Source organism: Netta rufina, assembly GCF_964035555.1.
Source record: "Netta rufina genome assembly, chromosome: 3".
NCBI lineage: Eukaryota > Metazoa > Chordata > Aves > Anseriformes > Anatidae > Netta > Netta rufina.
In genome coordinates this window covers 2,856,812-2,878,701 of record NC_140125.1, presented here as the reverse complement: position 1 = coordinate 2,878,701, position 21,890 = coordinate 2,856,812, and the positions used below count along the sequence as shown (strand labels likewise).

The 21,890-nt window shown below is 41.3% G+C and overlaps 1 protein-coding gene across 1 annotated transcript in view; it reads right to left on the bottom strand.

Moving 5' to 3' along the window:
- KIZ (kizuna centrosomal protein) overlaps positions 1 to 13,235 on the bottom strand; it is a 48,521-nt gene extending 35,286 nt beyond the window's left edge. The window contains exons 1-4 of the mRNA XM_084283382.1: positions 13,126 to 13,235; positions 8,478 to 8,540; positions 6,461 to 6,617; positions 2,267 to 2,356 (exon numbers count right to left, since the gene is read on the bottom strand). Coding sequence (XP_084139508.1) covers positions 2,267 to 2,356; positions 6,461 to 6,617; positions 8,478 to 8,540; positions 13,126 to 13,199 — 384 coding nt within the window. The 5' untranslated portion in view covers positions 13,200 to 13,235. The remainder of the gene's footprint in view (positions 1 to 2,266; positions 2,357 to 6,460; positions 6,618 to 8,477; positions 8,541 to 13,125) is intronic.
- Positions 13,236 to 21,890: the final 8,655 nt, after the last annotated feature.

The following is a 21,890-nucleotide window of genomic DNA, read 5'->3' as shown; positions in this document are numbered from 1 at the left end:
CTGCTTGGCAGCAGATTACTATACTCACCTGGTTCAGGGAAGGATGCTTGGGCACTCAAAAGTGTTCCTGGGAGGTACCCTATCCCTAATGTCTAACAGATACATCATTCCCAAGATGCACAAGTCCAAGGATTTCAAGAAAATGCTTCAAAGTTGAAGTCAGACTTCACTGCACAAAGGTTTCAGAACCCCAAATTGCATAGCTCTTTCAGCCAAGAAGGACCTCTTCAATACAGGAACTCCTTCAACATGTAATGGTGGGCTGCCATTACACTGGGCTTCAATGTAACAGTGTTCAAGTCGTTTCCATGAAGGATCATGGTTTTCTAGATCACTGTTCAGGTATATGATTTAGGAGATTAAAGATTCCCATAAAAAACAAGAGTATGCACACCCAACACCTCAGAGAAGTGCTCAATATTCACATTGGTGCCTTAGGGGCACAGGGATGCTAAGCACCTCTAGAAAATGCGTTCTGTTATTGTCCATCTTGGTCTCCAATGCACGTGAGCACATGCTGCACAGAGGCTCAGCGCATTGTCCTGCTAATGCCAGTGGGCACCGACACCTGCACAGGAGGGTGAGCTGACATCCAAGCTGGCACCGCAACACATATTTCTACTATAAGATTAGGCTGATTTCAAGTGAGGTGAAGGTAGTGGGAAATAAACACAGTCAGGCTGAAAAACATGGAGTTATAGGAGATCTGAGACACAGCATATAGACGAGGCAAAATGATGCACAGCCTAGATGAACTTACCTTCCCACTTAAGAAGGGAGATAAGGAGAAAAAGGGAATGGGGAAGAAAGTTCACAAAAAAGCTTTAATTGTAATTCTGTACAAAGCAGCAAGTACTTGTACTGTCCAAAATATTTTTTTTCTTTTTAAGTCTAAGTCACTGCAATCCTTTGATGTTTCAGTATTTACGTGGAAACAACTTTTCTATAGGTTAGAAATAGCATCTCCTACACCAACTGCTTTTAATCAAAGAACCCAGTATTCAAAATTAAACTCACCTTTTCACATGTCTGAATTAAAAATCTAATTCACAAACTGCTGGAGGTCTCCTTATATAAGTCAAGGTTGCTCGGGTTCATTGCTTTGTATATTACATTTTAAAGAATGCTCTAAATTCAAGGTTTTTAACTTTTTAATCTATAGGGAAAACTTCCTGTAAACTCAGATTAACAACTGCTAATGCACTGAAGAAAGAAAAACGAAAGCCTTCTTCCTACTATAAAAACAAAATAGTGTGGCCTCTGTTTCTTTTCTGATAAGAGTCTTAAATACCAAACATTTAACTGCATAATAACATTTACTGGCAGCCAGGCAGCCTGCTTAGCAGATACATAAAGCAGGTAAAAGGGGAAAAAGTTAATTTCTTGGCTGAATGATTCCATCGGTAGCTATAGGGCAAACTAGAAAGTCTTTTAGTAAAGTAGCAGTTGATTCTTCTATCAATCTGCAGCACACATACTCTTCCAAGGAATGCATTAAATATGAAAATCATATCCCGTTATCATCTGTTTCCAGCTTTCAGCCCAGTAAGCTTTTCTTAATGAATGCTGTAGCCTAAGGGACAAGCATGCTGTTGGCTTTTCTGAATAATGGAGTGATGCTACCATTTTTGCTTATTACAATATCGACTAGCTGAGGGGGTTTCACACATAGTCACAAGTGACTACTCTTGCCAGCATGCTCCAAGTTATTACAAGATGTTTTTAGACATTTCATCTAAAAGAGCTTTACTGCTTTTAGCAAAGAAAACAGCTATGGTCTTGAACTGTATCATTTATATGGAGATAGGAGGAGGGATTAGAAGCCTGCATTACTGCAGATATATAGCAGAATATATTTAAGTATTCCTTGTCAGTCTTTTTGTCTGTTACTTAGATAGGCAATCTCTTTTTGCTTCTTCTGAGAAAAGGTCAAAATGCACAAAACTGTAAATACACTACACAAATCAACATCTGCATTTTTTTAAATATCATTCATTAAGAATACCATTTGCACATTATAACTTCTGTGCTGAACAACAAACACCACGAACATTTACCTTTCTCCCCCTTTTTAATCAAAATAATTGCACTTTTTAACCAGATTCTTTGCTTCACTCAGGCTCTAAGCAATATTTCACTACAGCTGCCACAACAAAAAATCCCCACAAAGACCGCTTCGCCCTGTCTGCCTCTTAATGCAGCAGCTCAGTTTAAAGAACATCAGTGTAATAAAACACGTTTCACACACACACACTCTCCGCGTTACCTGCTTGTTGTATTCTTCCTCGTCACCTCGTGCTGACAAGCTGCCCTCTTGAAGCGACAACACACTTTTAATTTCTCTCCCATACCATTCCTAAGTGTGGGAAAAAAAATCCATTACATAAAAATAGAGGAAAAAAAAAGCCAATAAACCATAAATCACTAAATACTGCTTTCCGAATTATACACTTTCATTTGTAGTATCCTGGCAACATTTTTCACTTGTTCTAAGTGAAAGCCAGAAGCCCCCTTTTCTCCTAATTTTTACCACTTACCTAAACAAACGCTATGACTTCTACACAACCTTCAGTAGGTTTTTCATACACATTCATTCATTCACTTAATCTAGAAGTCTACAAAATAGTAATTTGCTAATTCGAATTTATTTAATCACAATTGGTTTTGTAACACTAAAGTATTATTTCTGCTGTATCAAGACAATGACTCCACTGCTTTGGGATTACTTTGGGATTAAGTGAGCTTCAGAATTTTTCTTTTATGTATATCTTATAACTCATTGAGCTCTTATAAGGAAAAATATATGGCAGATGTTATAAAGAGCAGCTCAGCATGAAAAGCAACTTGCTCTAATGTTACTAACAAACAACTGCGTAAAACATTTTCACCTCCACTACATTGTTTAATTGACCAAATGTAATGCATTCGTAGTAGGACTACTGCTTAAAGCCAGGCACATGCAGCACCTATAATTAATCCTATTTGTTAGTAAATGTAAACCCCAATAACAAGTTACATTGGTCCTGAATGAAAGCACTTCAACACTTATTCTGCATCAAGTAATATGCATAAAGGTAAATCTTTAGAACAATTAACTTCACCAACCCTGCACTTCATACCAATGGTGTACTCAGCAAGTCTTCTGTCTTCCAGGCAACAGAAGCCTTTCGTAAAATTATAAACAACACAACAACAACTTTTAAGAAACAGAATCTAACCTCACAAGAATTAACTTCAAAAGAAACTCAGATATAACTACTGGATTTTCCTGAAAGCTTGAGTGATTTTACTTCAACTCCCCCAAAATACTTAACAGACTGCAGACAAACACAGGGAGAAAACAAAAAAGAAAACAACAAAATAGCAAATCTTTCAAAAAACAAAAACTTTTTTCAGCTACAGCAAGTAATAAATTGTGTGCATAATTATGATAAAGCACTCTTAAAGGACATTCTCTCTCAAGCAAAAAAAAATAAAAAGTAATAATTTCTGTCAGTTGTACTTCCATGCTAGATTAAATGATTACATGCTTCACAATTCTCCACAACAAGGTAGCTTTTCATAATTGTAGTATAAAGAGTATGTAATCTGTGCTTTGTTTAACAGCTCAAAAAAAGCAAGTCTAAGCCAGCAAAAATAAAATGGATGGCACAGAAATACCAAAATGGAAGCAATGAATGGAAACACTACATGCATATCAGCCCATGGCACAGCTGTGACTCACAAAAATACATTGTAACAGCCTACCACAAGGGTATGCAGGAGGGTTGCTCAAAAAAAATCCCTAAACACAACAGGGAAAATCTAGCATCACAAAATACTCCTGACCTCAATCTGCTTTGAAACAAAACAGACTTGCACAGCCACCCCAGGAATAGTCTCTAAACTGTACATCACTAAGCTGAAGCAAAGAAAAGATGTTTCTTCAATGTCACCAGATCCAACAGGCTATAAAAATTACCAGACATTGACAGGAATATAGCTGTGCAAGGAAGTTATGAATGCAGGTATGCAGCCATGTGATGCTTGCCAGATGATTGGTTTATGAGTGTAAGTCAATTGCCACCATGAGAGAGATCTGTATCTTCGGAGAGCTTCCTCACTTCCAAAGGCAGGGAGAGCAGCTATTAAGCCCCCAGGCACCTGCTCTGTACACTGAAGTCCATGACAACACAAAAGCGACCTTCCAAACTAGAAACATAAGCACAAGCCCACCGACATCTCAAAGGGAGTGTTAATTAACATGAACAGTTCTCATCACTCCATCTCAAACGGGATACCAAAGGCATTCCAGAAAAATCATTAAAAATTACTACAGGCATAAAAATTCAATTTGAAGAGACAAAAGAAAAGATTAGGGCTATTTACTTTAAGATGAGCGTTGGAAGGCAGGGTTAACATATTGTGAGTTACAACTAATGGCAGAGTAGTTTGAAGCCAGCTAGTCATTTTGCTTAATACAAAACCAAGATCCTTGATGCAATCAGAGAACTAATTTAAAAACATTATGTTTTTAACTACAGTACAAAGTTAGAGTGCAGGACTTGTTACATTACACTGATGCAAAAAAGCTAATGAAGGGTCTTTGAATCCTTATAAACATTAGTATCAATAGTTTAGAGGATTTTTGAAAGAACAGATTCACGTTTCAAGTCATACATTTATCTATTTAAAGGAACTTTTCTAAACGAAAAACTGCATTCAAAGGCTTTCTTGTCCTGTGCAGCTAGTGAAAGCCAAACCAGACAGTAAGAAAAAAAAAAAAAAAAGCACATTGATGCTTCTACATCCCTACTTCAGAGTAAGCTCTAACAATGCTTCCTACTGTTGTTTCCAGAGCATACTATGAGAAAAGCTTAAAGAATATTTTAAATGAAGGTTCACTTGTTTTTAAAACTTCTACATTGCTTTACACTTTTCCTCCCTCCTGCTCCCTGTTTATGTTACAGTCTGATTCTTTCCTTCTCTTACCTTTTTTCAGAAGTGCTCATACCTTTCTTTCCCTATAGTTGCTGTAACTGTAACCCCCCAGATCAGCCAATCCACACCTTTTCTTTCAGCCCTGTATCATTGTCATCCAAAGGTGCTGGTGCGTATTTCTTGAACCCAAACACAGGATTTTTTAAACAACTCCTTTTAAAAGGATCACAGTCTAAGCTCTACTATCTCAGATGAAATTGCATGTGTCCCTGAGTAGGAAAGGGAAAGAAAAAACAATATACTTGGATAAGGTTGTTCCAGTTTTAATTCAAACTGCATTTCAGACAAATAAAAGCCATCACAGCTGAGTTCTAGACAACCACACAGTATTGCGTTCGTATCACACAACAGGGGCTTAGAACACCCCAACTAATTTGTTTCTTCCCCTCTTTTATTCCAGCAAGTTAAAAAAAAGAGTGGCAGAATCACATAAATGTCCCCATCAAATGTTTTCAAAAAATGCTGCTTCTCTTCGAAAGCAGATATAAACAAACTTCCCTCCCAGAAAAAAAGATTTGATTTTTCAGCCCCCCAAAATTTGACTCCATATATAAATGGCATGAGCACAAGCCATTTCTTTGAATCTGAGATCATTTCCAATCTATATCACTTTGTAATATCTCAAATATTTCAGTTACTTCAGTGAAGTAACACAAAATAGTAACATCTCAATTACTCAAGGTCATGAAAACTCCCTGGGTTTTAATTTACCAGCCCAGAGAAAAAGTTAAATTTTACAGCTCTGAAGGCAAATGAATCAAACATATGTACACATAAAACCATTGAAAGCAAAGACCTAAGTGATTCAACAGGACTGCCTAGTAATAGAACTGACTGCAAACTCATTTTAGATATGCTTTAGTCCAAATAGTTCCAACACAGTAATTTGTTTTTAACAAAAGTCACTTACTCTTATACCTTTTTTTTTTGTGAAGAAAGCGCAATAGGTAGAGACAAGCCTAGCTATGTCTGCTTAGGGCAATCACGCCAACAGAATTAAAAACGTGTCCTGAAACAGCTTCAGTGAAATATGTTGTGGCTTTTTAGGTGATAGAAAGCCTTAGTAAAATATAATCTTAATAAAAAAGTTTATGAAAATATTACAACTCTAGTCCTCTTCTTGTCCTAACCTAGACCTGCTGTTTTATTACCACTATAACTCCAAACATGATACAATCTATCTCCACAATTTTTTGATGTCAGTTCTCACTCACTTCCAAGAAACTCATAAGGACACTAGCCTGTAGTACAGGCCAAAGGTACAGTTCTGTGAAGTGTTACTGACTATCTCTGCAGCTACCGTTGTGTCTACCACCTCATTTACTAGTATCGTTTGGGTTTATTTCAAATTCTGCTTTAAGCACTCAAACATGGCATGAAGTTTCACCAGCCTGGATGTGCAAAATACACAGACAGAACCTATTCAGCAACCCCTGTAGTAATGACAAGCACTAATGCAGTAAGTCTTCTAGAAAGTTACTTCCATCTTCTGAATTAGCTCCGAACTTGAAGTTTTCATACGAGCTTCAAACTGGTTCAATTCCTTTAAAATGGCCTGGTTTCGCAGAAGAGCTCTTTTTTGTCGTTCGTTTATTTCTTCCAAGTATTTTTTCAGCTTCATGTACTTTAGTTTTATTCTGCAAGAGAAAGAAGAAGAAGAACATGTACTTAAGGAGTATGAAATTAAAACAAACATTTCTATTACAACCACTTTTCTTCAGGCACATACATACTAACATTTATATAGGAGCTGCCCAACTGTCCAAAGCTACGTTAAACAACAGTGATGTCCTTTTGGTTGTATAACTTAAGGTTTAAAAAGGATTTTTGGTTTGGTGCTCAAAAAGATAAACACATTTCAAAAATTTCATAAGTTTGTTCGGAACGGGTTATGCTTTGAATTAATGTGATATGCATGTCTAAAATGAAAACTGTATTTAGAAGAACATGTTCTGCAAGTCCAGCATACTGTGAACTAAGGCTGTGGTTTCACAGTTGCTTTAAATCAACTTAAATCCATGCTGCCACCAGAAGGGGCATCTCACTCCAGGCCCTTCTTTCTTTTTTGTGCCAATACTATATACTATACACACATGGCAAATTAAGCCAAGAGCAATCCAACTGAAAATCCGTTTGAACTCTCCCTCACCCATCGAAAAACACAGATTCACTTTCAGACAGACCTGTTTTTTTTGTCTGATTTTAAGTCAGCTGGACAAGTATTAGTGTTAAAGGGAACACATGAACCAAGGGCAGACAGGATCTCATCTGTTTAGGGCTCAACCCGCCTATAAGTCAGCTTGAATTGGTTGTGAAATTGCGACCTAACTCCCCCCAAAGTGCCAATATTTTGACAGACACTCCAGTTCAAGTTCTGTTGGATTAAAATAAATCAAATTAAAAGTGAAAAAGTACACGTGCATGTTTCCACACCTCTTGAGGTATTTTTTCTTCAAGATAATCTCAATTTTCTACTCTAAAGTCCCTCTTTCAGAAGAGGAGTCTCCAAGGGATTTGGCCATGATTGCACCTAGCCCTCAGTCACTTGAACTAAAATTGAAGAGTCACCTCTCTGGCTTTACAAAACACAGCTAAGAAAACAAACACTACAGAGACAAGAATGCCTAAAAATCTGCTCCTCTCTGGAATCCAGGTGCCGTTCCTGGCAAGCTAAGAGACTTCCATCCGTGCAGACACCACATTCCAGATCCTCTTCTGGAAGGGAGGCTTCTACAGTCAATTTCAAATAAACAACCCATGCTTTTCATACTATTTTATTTTAAGAACAGATTTATGGCAAAGTTCTTCCCAAACTCAAAAAAAAAAAAAAAAAAAAAACCACCATAGAACTACATAGGCTATAAGAAAGCTAGGATCTTTCAATGCTCATATGCTCACTGGAAGGCCATCAGTTCTGGAATCTCTTCCCCTCCATTCTAACTTGCTCAGGGCAGGAATTTCACAGTTCAAATATAAAAAGGAGATAAAAAAGCAAGAAGCTTTGTTCATAAGAGAAGCAACCACACTGAACTAAACTTAACAGGTAATTTGGTAATTGGCAGCAAGTTCAAATCATTTGGTCTTCCTCAATAAGGCTGTTAATAGCAATGCTTATAACCTCATGCATGTTATACATGTATATAACAATATCAGTAGGACAAGAGAATGCAAATGCAGAAATATGAACAATTGTTTAATATACACGGCCAGAGTAACAAGTGTTTGTTTGTTTTTTAACCTCCACCCTCTTTTTAAAAAAAAAAAAAAAAAAAAAGACAAAACAAACTGTATGTGCAATTCACATTAAATAGTTAATGCAGAAACAATCCAGGGAGCTAGGACCAGAACCTAGAATATCTTGTAGTACTTCCTAAAAGTTTAAGGACATTCTAAGACCATTACAAAACCAACATCAAGATAACATTCTAAAAGCATCCTGTGATACTGTAGTCTTTGTAACTAAAAAAGTCTATAAGTTTTTTTTTAAATAAACTTACAGGTATGCATCAGATTTTTTGTATTCCACCAGTTTTCTTTCCAATTCCAGCCTTCTGGTTTCACTACAAGAAAGCAAACAAAAAAATTTCATAATTTAAATTCTCAAAGCGCAAGAAGTCAACATTATTCAGAGCATATACTTATCAGAGAATGGAACACATTTCTCCTACAGATTGGTAGTCTTATGTCTTGATCCGCCAGCCAAGCTTGTCACAAAAAAAAAAAAGTTCTTACTTCTCCCTCTGCTCTTCACTGGAAGAAGAGCTAGGTTGTTTTAAAGGGAGGGCAGCAAAGAGATGACAACGCGTAAACACGTATATATCCATTTAAACCCCAACAGCACAGCCAAAAAGACTCCTGCACAGTTAAAGTTCCTATTTCAAGTCCTTTCTCCAGCAGCCTCTGGAGATGCTCTAAGCACTGAGATCCTCTCACCTAGTCCGAGTCACTCAACAAACCACTTTCAATGCAGGAAATATTTAGCTTAACTTCCTCAAACAGGCAGTATTTCACATAATAGTTTTTAACTTAAAATCAGCTACATATTTCAGACTCATGCATTAAGATCAAATACATCTAGAGATACGCTAGCATTACCTGCTGGAACTACTAAAGGGCAACAGATAAATGTAACAAAAAAAAAAACTTACGGTTGTTAAAACGCTGTGGGGACATCCGTATCTGCCAAAAGCAGTGCAATGGTATAGGTCCATGGGGAAATTCATACTGCTTTAAAACAAACTCCATGCCTGACCCACAGCATAATTCAGATACCCGTTTTCAGAAGGAGTACAACAGAATAAAGGTGGTAATATTAGTTAATGACTACAAACTGTTTCTGAAAAGGAGCAACTACCCCATCAGTAAAAAACAATTGATGAGACAAGGGCTTCCAGTAGGCACACACCACAAATCCTGCAACAATCAAAGCAAGTACCTTAAGTTGTTCATTAAAAATAATCACCAGCTTTTACTAGCTATGAAGGCCGCATAGGCGAGAGCACTGCGGGCATACATGTGAGATTGCATGCAGCCATATGGCTACACGTGCTTTTCCATGCACTCCCCTACAAACGTGCATGTCACAGCCACACATATTTGCCTCCTCCCACTTGCCCTGCACCAGAGGAAAGCAAGGAAATCCTTCCTGCTTCTTAAGTCTGCAAGATCAAGGCATACATTTTATCCATCTTATCCTGCCACTGTCTGAAACAAGATTACGTTTTCATGTCATGTATGCAATTTAAAAGCCACGCTTCATCTGGGATCTCATCCTTTCAATTTCCTTTTACATGATGGACAGCTAAGCAAAAGCAGATTTCAAGATCTTGTTTTTACACTTCTAGAAGTAATTTTCATGACTCGATGAAGAACACTGTGATATCCTGATGGATGTAAGAGTCAACAGATGCGAACAGCCATTGGCTCCAATCCTGTTTCTCATCCTCCGATACCACAGGTTGCACAGCACATCTCACTCCTCGGTTCCTGAAAGATCATTTCCTTTCTACCAGCATCCCACTTGCTAGTCAGTGCTACAGATGTTTAGGTAGCACCTGAGTATATAAATAAGGTCTTCTCTAGAGGGAAGACGAAGTATAAAAACTATCAGGTATGAGCCTCACAGCATTTGACTACCATCATTACAGATGCCTGAAATGGTTACTGTAACACCTGGGGTGTTCTGCAGCACACCTCTGTCCAAGACATGATTTAGAAGCCATTCAAAACTATTTTGTTTGGTAGCCCAGATTCCAACAAAGTTCCAGTGCAGTTTCTTAGTGTCAGTGGCAGAAGTGAAGCTTGAAGCAATACAGAGACTATTTTGACTGCTCCATTACTACATCACCTCCCTTTTTACCTGAAAAATAAAGCTCTCAGCCTGAAGCTTCTATTTGCATCAGGTTAAAGCACTGCAAACAGCCAGTTATAAACTTTATTCTTAAATAGGCAAAAATAGAACACTTCAGGACTTTGTAAGGAGCCAGGTGGCTTTTTCAAACAACCCTGAATCTTCAGTCTGCAGAGAAAGCGTGTTTCTTTGGGATTTGAAAGCAGAATTAAATTCTCTGTTCAACCACAAGCTCCGTCTAATCTCTGGCATTTCACCAGGCATCAACCTGTAGTGATATCTGATCCTTCACCTCCTAGTCAAAGCAGCAGGATCTGCCTCAATATTTCTTGAGATACTGGGCCCTGGTCTCTTTGTGCTTCAGTACTGCATCTATAACATAGGAATAACAGTACTACTGTGGTGACACCCTGTTGAGAAAAGTACAGAGAAAATTGTGAAGCACTTAAATACAATGCAAACTTTCCATAGAAGTAAGAAAAACAACTGTAAAAATTACATTTCTACACCAGTCTTACATTAAACCAACTGTTTAGCACTGAGCTGTATCCAACAGCCTAGCCTGGTACCTGGACAGCCTGCTCAGGGTATACCAGTAGGTATCATGTAAGGCTTTGGCCGGAAAGACAAAACAAGCCAATTAACCAACTACAGCAAATACAGCCCACTTCTGTAAAAGATACAAGCAAGCATGCAAAAGAGAAACAAAGAGTTGTGTTTGCAGGTAGCCAGTTTCCTTTAGAACAGCACAAGCTAGCTTTCTCAGGGAGGAAGAAAGGTGGCACAGATTCAGTAAGAGCAGCAGCCACTTCACCACTCGAATCCTGGAGAAACACGATGCTCAAAGCCTCCTGCATGCAAATCCAATCCCCTGGACAGGTTCGAGAGGGCCTGTTCAGCACCACCTTCTACAAACACATGTAACTGATACCAGCAAATATTTTGGAAGCTAATAAACCTGTTTTACACTCTCTGCTCAGGGCTTGTCAGTATTTGCACATGTTTACAGCAAGTCACCCGTAGCATGAGGCATCTGGCCTCACTGTTTGAGAAGGATGCTAATTTCAAAGTTAGTCACGGTGTTAAGTACAGCACTTAACTAAATAATTTATCTACTTCATCTCAAACACTGCCTCTCTCACCAGCAAGAGTAAATGCTGAGTAATCACAACACAGTCAGTTCTGTAATTAAACACCAAAGTAAACGCTCCGCCCCAGTTCATTTATTACCTCAGACACCCAATATCTAACTGTCCATAATTTTGCATACAGACACCACTGACCTGTCTACAGAGACCAATGCCCACAGTACTGTTCATATCTTGACTGGACTATGTGCCAGCATTAAGAAATAAAATTCAGCAAATAAAGTCTAAGATATACATTAAGATAGTTATGTTTTTTGCACAAGACTAGTTTGCACAAGGCTAATTTCTCAGACACTTTAAAACTCAGATATTTAGAGGGGAAAAAAAAGAAGAGATGAAAACAGGAAGAAAAGAAATATTCACAAGAGCTCCCTCCGAGCTCACCAACAGACAGGTGGGAGACACAACCAAGCAGCAGCTTCCTCCACCACACACAAGCTCTTGCATATATGGCTCCTTAGCCATGGCCTCCTGCTTGCTTAAACTGAAGAGCTCAAAGCAGGACTGCAATCTGGAGTGAAACAGCTATTGGGCACTTCAGCTCTCAAAAGAGGTGACTTGAAATTGGATCAGTGCAGAATTTCCAAGGTGTGACTTAAAAAACTGAAGTGATCCAATGATTTTACTAAACATTTTATACTTTTTTACATTAAAGAAATGTTTAGATATAAATTATCACTTTACCTGTGAAATTCCAGAAAGGCAACTGGCTTTGCAGCACCATTGCCAGAGGCAACCCTTCAAACTCCCCAGATAGCAGCATACAACTTATTTACCTGGATCTGGGATAAACGGTTACACATTTGTCAACACCATCAATACAATCTTTTTCTTTTTTTTCTTTTTTTAATATATATGTTAAAGCACAGGCACTTCAAGCATGCCAGAAAAGGTCTGTTTATTATCACAACATTTGTCAGCTGGGTCTGCAAAGGAAGCACAGCTCACGCGATCATGCTGCCTGCCTGTAATCCCCTGCCCGCAATGTCTCCTGAACCTCCTGGCGTAAGCAAACGAGACAGAGGAGCTGGTGCCTGAGATGCAGCCTGTTCCTGGTGGTTTCGGAAGAGCTGCTGAGGGGCAGCCCACACGCACAGCACGGGACCTGATGACAGAGAGGTGACCTGATGCAGAGAGGTGGCCGGCGTGGCCCAGAGCCTCAGGGGGCACAAGGCACCCCTGCTCCTGGCAGGGGGAGAGCTGCACACAGACACAGTGCTCACAGCAGTATGCAGGCTCGAGCACTGGGATTTTAGTCTGCTCCCCTCCTTCACTTTCTGATGCCACGCTCTAGACACGCTGCCTTCCCTATCAAGAACCTACAACTTCTGTAACTTCTAGACAATAAAAAGCCACCACCGTGTTGTATATACACGTATTCTCCCCCACTTTCTTCCCCAATAGAAAGCCATTCCTGTTTTGTTTCCCATCGGTCTTCCGGACCAACACAGGACTTCAGCGAAGCCGCCCGCAGTGTTTCTGCCAAGGCGCTACCGCAGGCAGCGCCGGACCCGCACGCCCCGGTGCCCATCACCGCTCAGAAGCGGCTCCCAGCCCCTGCGGCGGGCAGCAACCGGGGTCCCCGGCAGGCCCGGCCCGGCCCGGTCCGGCGCGGCCCCCCGGGAGCGCGGCGCGGGGCCCCCTCACCTGTCGCGGAGGCGCCGCAGGAGGCCGCCGGTGCCGCTGCCGGTGCCGGAGCCGCGGCCCGCCCCCCGCCTCATGCCGCGCTGTTTACGGCCGTGGCCAACGCGACGCCTCCCGCCCTGCCCCGCGCCGCCACGCCCCGGAAGGTCCCTCCGCGCGTTGCCATGGCGACGGGGCCTGGCGGCGCGCGGGAGGCTTGGGAGCGGGGGGTGGCCCCAGGCCCGGGGGAGCCCGGGGGGTGGCACGGCAAACGGGGACGGCACGGCACGGCTCCCCGCCCTGCGCCCGCAGTTCGTGAAAACAGCAGGCTCGAGCCTCACGTGGTGTATGCATGCCCCTGTGCACATAAATACAGAATCACAGAATTGTCTAGGTTGGAAGAGACCTCAAGATCATCGAGTCCAACCTCTGACCTAACACTAACAGTCCTCCGCTAAACCATATCCCTAAGCTCTACATCTAAACGTCTTTTAAAGACCTCCAGGGATGGGGACTCAACCACTTCCCTGGGCAGCCTGTTCCAATGTCTAACAACCTTTTCGGTAAAGAAGTTCTTCCTAACATCCAACCTAAACCTCCCCTGGTGCAACTTAAGCACGTTCCCCTCATCCTGTCACCAGGCACATGGGAGAATAGACCAACCCCCACCTCACTACAGCCTCTTTTAATGTACTTATAAAGAGCAATAAGGTCGCCCCTGCGCCTCCTCCAGGCTGAACAAGCCCAGCTCCCTCAGCCACTCCTTATAGTACTTGTTCTCCAGGCCCTTCACCAGCTTCATCGCCCTTCTCTGGACTCTTTCGAGCACCTCGATGTCCTTCTTGTAGCGAGGGGCCCAACATGTGTGTACGTAGATACATACGTATACATGTGTGTACATAAATGCATATCCATAGGTATACACGTGTACATAAATATATATACATATGTATACACACATGTATGTAAATACGTACAGATATGTATACCTGTCCGTCCATAAATATGTATACATGCATATGCGTACACATACATGTGGGTAAGCAGCCATTGTGCTGGCCCCTATGGCAAGGAGATGCCTGAGGCACTGCTGCCTGCAGAGCTGTGCCTGAGCTGCTCCCAGACCCGGCAATGCTACATAGGGGATCGCAGCAAGCGGACCCACAGCGAGCTGTCCCACATCAAGAGATGTCCCCACAGCGAGAGGTATCCCCCTGGTGAGAGCTGTCCTTGGGGCAAGGCAGGGCTCGAGGGAAGCACCCTTGCACCCAGAACAGGGTCATTGTGCAGACCTAGCAAGGGCCTGAGGCATTTTGTTGAGGGAAATCTGCAGCGTGACCTTTGGGACAACAGGGGACTGGAGATTTACACTATTTATTCCCAAATTATTACTTACACTGTTAATTTGACATGAAATCTGTTAATTCAATGATTACTACAGCTGTTCAAATGGTTGTAGTGCAGAGTCAAGTCTCCAGTCTGCCATCTTTTTTATAACCTTGAGGTAGTAATTTCCATGTCTCATCCCCCCTCAAAAAAATTCAGAATTTTTCTGAAAAATAGAGACTTTGCAAGGTGCTAGGACATAAATCCAAAAATAACTGGGAGCTGCTGAACACTTACAGTAAAAGGGGCCATGGTGATGTACCAATACCAATGCTAATGCATTAATCATGTGAGGAGTGGGTATTGGAAGACAGGGAATTTCCAAGACTTTAAAAACGTTAAAACCAGTAAGGCAAGCATACTATCTGGGGCACAGTGAGTCTAAAATCCTAACATACACAGAGAAAATATGACAGCTTTGTTTGTACTCCCTTTAACAGTTTGCTTTATTGAGTTTATGGTACACAGGAAAAAAAATGCAAATGGCTAATTTCCATTTGTACAGAAACCAAACATTTCAATAAAATTCACGATTGCTCCTTCTCTGAATTGTGACCTTGTCCAGTTGGCACAGCTTATTAATGTTTTCAGACAAAACTTTGTTGGTCAGTGGAAAAAGTCACACCACCTTCAGTGAGCACTGGGGCAGTCGAGACAAGCCCCACATTCAGATCTCCAGCATAAACAAAGTGGGAAAGAAAAACACAGTTTTTAAATTTTCAGATTAAAACTTAGATCCCTTTGAAATGAAGTTGTGAAACCAGTGCTTAAATTCACCAATAAAGATGGTTCCTCCCATACTGAGAGGGTATTTGAATTTAAGGCAAAGCAATGCTACATCAATGGACAAAATTGTGTGTAGCTAGAAAATGTTTAAGCATAATTAGAGCAGGAATCATTATACAGTTTGTACAGGATCATCATCATAATTACCCTTCATTAGAACTTCTGCTCAACAACAGGGACATGAAAGAATCAGTTTCACTTGCAAGGTAATACTGCCATGACTGAGGGCATCACTGGGACCCTGGAAGAGAGACGCTACACTAGTTGCGCGGGGTTCACGCGCTCCAGAGCCTCAGGAGTAGCTTCAGATTCCAGCAGCGGTGACCTTGTCCCGTGGATTGGGTCCTCTGCCAGGTTTTGAGCCTGTGTGGCTCCATTCACCTGCATCCTCAAACCGGGATAACCAAATTCAAATGTAAAGCAAAAAGCTTTGCTGCAGTGATGCAGTGGTACTTAACAGTTCCCAAATTAGCTTCTGTCACTTGAATAACCATAGCTGCTGTCTGGCTTAGCCTTTGCATATCTATTATAAATAAATGGCTCAATAAGATATGGAAGGCTTTAGCTCATGTAAGAGCCTGCCTACTCAAGAAAATACACATGCAAAGGATTTGCAGATTTGGGAGCCTTTATTATTGAATTCACATAAGATGCACTCATAATAAAAGATGTACTGTTCTTTCTTACTCTTCTATTTACTGAAAGCAAGTACATGTTATTGAGACCTCTGCGGCAGCACAATTTCACATCTTAACAAGAGCTGAGAGGCAGAATCTAGGTCTGACCTTGCCTAAATTTCCAAAGTTGGACATTTTTACCTGGATTGTGGCTTCATAGCTCAGGTCCAGGTCCATCAGTGACTGCCATTCCCTTTACAAATGTGTAGGGAAAAAGAACGGAGCTTTGACACCGCAGCTGCAGAGATAGCCCCACTCCTTGAGCGACTGCAACGCATTGATGCCATGGGAGCAAGCCATAGGTCTGCTCACAGACATCCCACCTGAGTGCTGGCCATGCCAGCTGGAAGCCACCCCGGCTCAGTCACCGCTTCTCAGTGCGGGGACCCAACGAGATGGAGTGGTGTGTCTCCCTGATTGCCTTGCTCAAAATCAGGTGAGGAAGTTCAGACTGTGAGCATCACCCATTTCACCTCATTTTGGTGATTTTGTCTGGTGCCAGAGAGCACTCTGTGAAGGCCTCTACAAATGGCCCTTGTGCAAAGCTAACTGTGGGATCCTACCCCTGGCTAGCCCAACTGTTCATAGTACTGAAACATCTCCCCAGCCTTTGTACCAGCATGATGTTCCTGCTCAGTCATGGGGACAGATAAAATGGAAATAACAAGGTTTGCATCATTTTTATTTTATTTTATTTTATTTTTCTGAGCATCTCTCATATGAACTCTCCTTGCTAATATCTACATCAAAATAAATAGTCTCCCCTTTAACACTAAGGTGAGACACTAAAAACTTGTTATTTCCAAATGTCAGATGTGAAACACCCTCCATCAGTCTGACATATTTTGAATGCATCACTGATTGTCAGTGCAGAAAACTGTCAAATGCTACCTGGCATTTGAACAAGAAAACACTTACATACACTACATTTTTGTTATTTTTCAAAACAGGCAAAGAATTTGGTTTTGTTAAGCCTGTACCCATGACATACCAGGTTTGGTTCTGGAAGACTAAACTGCTTTTGAAAATATTTGTGCTTGCTAAAATAATATCAAAACTTTCAAACACTTACATTGCTGAAACTATGAACGCATATTATATTTACATACTGAAAATTTTTATACCCAATTTAAGATTTGCAAGTCTCGGTTCAAAGAAACTGATGTCCACCTGACAGCTCGGCTCAGGAAGAGAGATCTGTAGGACTACACAGTTTATTCATCTCATGACCCATGCCAACACTGGTGATATTTTAATCGTGAAACCAAGCAAACACAGGGGGCAGGGGTCTCAAGGCACTGCCTGCACAGCAGAAGGGAATTCTAGAAGGGAATGGTGCCAGCTCAGGGAGCTGCTGCCACTGCTTACTCATGGGGTGCAGGTTCCCCTGCCCCTGATCCACCAAGCAGCTCTCCTCACAGTGAGCACACTTCTAGGAACATTTCCTAGGAGCACACAGGAGCAGCTGTGCAAATAAGCAGCCGGAACCCAGTCCCTCCACTATATTTCCCACATTTTTCCCTCTTGTCCCTTTAGTCTCTGGTGATGCAGGGTGCACTCAAATCCTCTGAGGCGTTACAGAGCCAGGTCTGTGATGAAATCCTTCATGCTGACACTGATGGGCTCATAATTGACTGATGAATAATCTTATTACTCATATCCCTGATAACTAACATCAGTACCCCATCCCTGAAAGCCTACAAAGAGGAGTGTTTTGTTTGTGTTCTTCCTTTAGTACTTAACACTTCTTTTAGATTGTTTTAATTTAATTTTAATGTAATCTGATAAGAGCTGTACAACTGTCAAAGAAATCTGTCTCGTTCTGTCTTACTAAATGCACTTTGAATGAAATTATGTTTTTCCTCAATAGCTGCCAAATGAAGGTATCTCTCAATTCAAATGAAGAAGGGATTGATGTGCACTAATCTTACAGTTCAACGCATTGTTTTTAATTGAGGGAAGAAACAATGTGTGCTTTTGGTGTCCTGCTTTCCTCTGGAGATATAACAGTACCCTGCAAAGTGCAGAATTTGCCTCGTCGTGGTGAGCATCTGGTTGTGGGGTGGCCTACCTTGAGGAGAAAAAAGGAATGAGAGAAAACGAGGAAGAAGGAAGTAAAAGAGAGGGTATTTTTGTAGGGGAAAAATGAAAAAAAAAAAAAGACAAGGGACAGATGATAAGCACACGCCTCCAGAGACATCCCTCCAGAGGCAGCTCATCCAGCAAAAGGCTTAGGGCCAGCTGGAGAAGGTCAGAGAGGTCCGAGATGCCACTAGGTCTGGGAATGACAGGAAGCTGCTTGCACAACCAGAAGTTGTTGGTATCCTCCCGTAGGGTGCCTTGGGACACTGCCTCCCAACAGACACGGCCCTCGGCACGACTGCTCTAATGACAGCAAGGAGGCTTTACAGATTAAGGGCCCTCTGTGTATTTTCACTTACTGTGAGGAATGCAGATATTGATAGAATAGAATAAACCAAATCACAACTTCAAAAGCATTAAGATAAATCATTCGTAAAAAACAAAAGGGTGGTCATCCTGGAACACTGATGTATACAGAATATACACAGATGATATACGTAACAGAGCCTGAAAAATTATTCTCAGTTCTCTGCCACCATTTTGTTATTTCTGTCAAAACACAGCAGTCTGGAGGGGTTGTGTGATTTCACTGGGAGGGGATTTGCAGAAGCCCAGGCTGTGATATACTGAAAAGAGGCTTTTCCTCTATGCTCTTATTTGGTTTTGAGAGCAGCTGTACATTTAGCTGCAGCTTGCCCACAAGCCAGGACATAACTGAATACATTTTCTTTTTTTTTTTTTTTTTTTTCAATTAGATTCATAATACATGCCCTGGTAGCTATGTAAAAGACATACAAAAATTTGCATAATGCCCATATAAGTCTTTTTGTTAATGAATCAAGTCCCAAATGAAGAGCACTAATAATACATTAGCAATCAAAGAGCAAATAGCACCAGTGAACATATCTCAGCAGAGCAGTTATGTGGATCCATTTCTGACTGTCAGTGTCAATGCGTGGAAGCAGTAATTAACATGTTGAATTTAATGTTTAAATTTTAATAAATTTAAATGTAATAAAATGCTTTTATTAAATGTTACAGTTCCTTGAAACCTATTATTACTTGTGTCTGATGCATAAATAGAAAATACATTGTCTTACTGAAGAACGCAGTGTTTGTTGTCGACAGGACAGGTGAAATGAGTTTCTCCAGCAAGAACTTGTTAACACAGGAGCCACTGATAATAAATGATTAAATACAAACTTAAGAACAAGAATACAGCATTTAAAGCCATATAATGTTTATTAAGAATGTAAGGGCCTTATCCAAAGCCTGTTGAAATCATTGAAAAGTCTCTAGTAATGCCATTGTCAGTGAATTCAGAATTAATCCTGTAGAATTTAGATACAAGCACACACCACTGTTTACACCGCCGTGTTGTTAATGAGTGAGAAACGCCATGCCATGGGAAGGGGACCAGTTTAGAGGCCCCTTGCTGGGAAATCCCCCTGTCCGCAGCCATCTCAAAGTGCTTTTTGAGTCTCCTCCACAGCATGGGAAGCTCTAAGACCAGGAGAGCTCATGTATGACCTGACTCTTCTCTGTTTCCTGCAAGGCAATGAGTCTGGAGAGGATTTCTGGGAGGTTGTAGGTCTCTCTGCTTTCCCAATAATTCAAAGTCACTGCAGTTTCTAAGATGTAGACACGAATTAACCAGCAGCTTCTAGTCTGTTTAAATATCTGTTGTCTGAAGAGGAATGAGTAGATTGACGGCACTGAGTTTCCCTGTCTCTGGAGAAACGAGAACTGGATTTAGGTTTTCTGAGATGTGAGACAAGAAGCTGAATTTGAGCTAGGCTACTCAGAGCAAGCCATCAAAGGGCTTGACTCCTGTCTTATCTTAAATCATCTGCCTGCTTCATGCTGCAGAGTACCCCATACAACCACTACTTTAACCTCCATTGCTCCAACTGAAAGGGTTGTGCTGTATTTCTGCAGGAAAGGCCATTTTATGCTTGCTGGGGTCACTGCAGGAGCAGAGGTGCAAAGCCAGTTGTGCTGCTCCTCCTCACAGACTGCGGCTGCACCCTGCGCGACCACACAGCACAGACCATGACCACAGCCACCAGGGCTGAACCTTGTCAAATCCTGCAGATGGAAATCACCAGCCATGGCAAGTGCAACCCGACATCTCCAAACTCTGCAAATGAATCAACCTGTGCCCGAGCACCTCCCTGCCTCCTTTGCATGCGGGCTGGCGTTTGTAGCTGCCCATTCATGGGGCAACCAGGCAAAGTGGAAGCATCCCACTGCTCCTTCAGAGCTTGGTCCTTTGTGCCAAGGCAGGGCCATGCCACATTTTTGCCAGGATCCTCCCTCTGGAAGCAGTGACCTGATGGCTGCGCTTCACCACCAAGGGGTTGCTGCCAAGGCACGGCTAGCAAGGTCCGCAATCCTTGAACCAGCAGATGCTGCGCCCACTGTTCTACAGGACAAAGATGCATTGGGCTCTTTTGTTAGTATTTTAACAACTGAGTGCATTGATCTGATGCACTGAATGAAATACTGAGAAAGTTTTTCTCCACAAATCGTGAAATGCTAAAAGGAAGATATAAAATAACTGAGAAATTCTTTTGAGTTAGATGTTTTCCTTTTAGCACCGCATTTTAGAGTGATCTGTTTTGTAGAGTTGCTTTCCATGTTGACAGGGATGAGGCATTTAGACAAGGTAAAAAGACTGGAGGATCCAAAATCCTAGACTTAAAGGGAGAATGTCTGGCCTATTGTCTGTTTTGATTAATGAAGCCTTTTGCATAGCGAGATAATGTGATCTTTACTGAGCATGGAATGCTACTGCACAGCAGAAATATCAGAAGTATGAATAATATTCGACATGATAACGACATCAATAAGCTAATCTATGTATTACTGGATTCTGCTCAAAAATGCCTCAAATGATATTTGTTTATTTCGTAATTGTCAGCCACTTTGATGCACTTGTCATCAGGTTCAACAAGTGCTCCAAGCTACAAGGGTTTGAAACAAAGGGAAGCACTTGGACGAGTCTTGCAGTTTAGTGGCATTTGGGGTGAGGGAAGCCAGATTCTGTGGCTGTTCCTAGCCCTTGCCACAGGTAGCGAGGTGCTCCTCTTTACACACACGTTTACAAACAGAGAGCCTCCTGAGGATCCCTCACTACCATAAAACAAAATATTTAAACCCTCTTAAAGATGTTTCTATTTCAGCATGATTGTGAGTCATCGGTGTCTCTGTAAAACAGAAAGCGAGCAAATCAGCAAAATAGCCACAGCAGCATGCATGGAAAATCTGTTCTGTTGAGCTGGAATTATGTTTAATTCTGAACTAATTTCCAGTGACCATTTGGTCACTGTATCCACTTAATTTTTACTTCTGCATGAGGTTTGGAAGTGGGCATCCTGACCCCATGAACAGCCAGAGAAGCTGGCGTGCTTTCCAGTAGAGCCAGTCTGCATGCCACGCAGGGTGACAGCTATATGCTGTTTCTCTATTTTCTTCCTTTGAAATCTAGTTTCAAGAGGACATAGTATTTTTCACTTCCCGTCCCAAAGTGCTGTGCTGCTTTTCTGTGATTTATTATTTTCTCCTCTGTCCTATGTAGAAGATTATTGTGGCGATGAATGAAATCAACCATGTGTATAAACCATTCATTCATTTGAAAAGCAGGAGAACAAGCATAAGACTATTAAATTAATTAAATTGTGTCTGCTCAGAGCTAAGCATCACTGGGCCCTGCCCTCTGCACTCCATTTAGTATATGCAACAGTAAATAATCACGTCGAATATAAAATAGGAACCTGAAGCAGGAGCTCTCAAAAAGGCTTGAAAACAGATGGAGAATATTCCAACGGTGCATTTAGAGAGTACTCTAAAATTGGC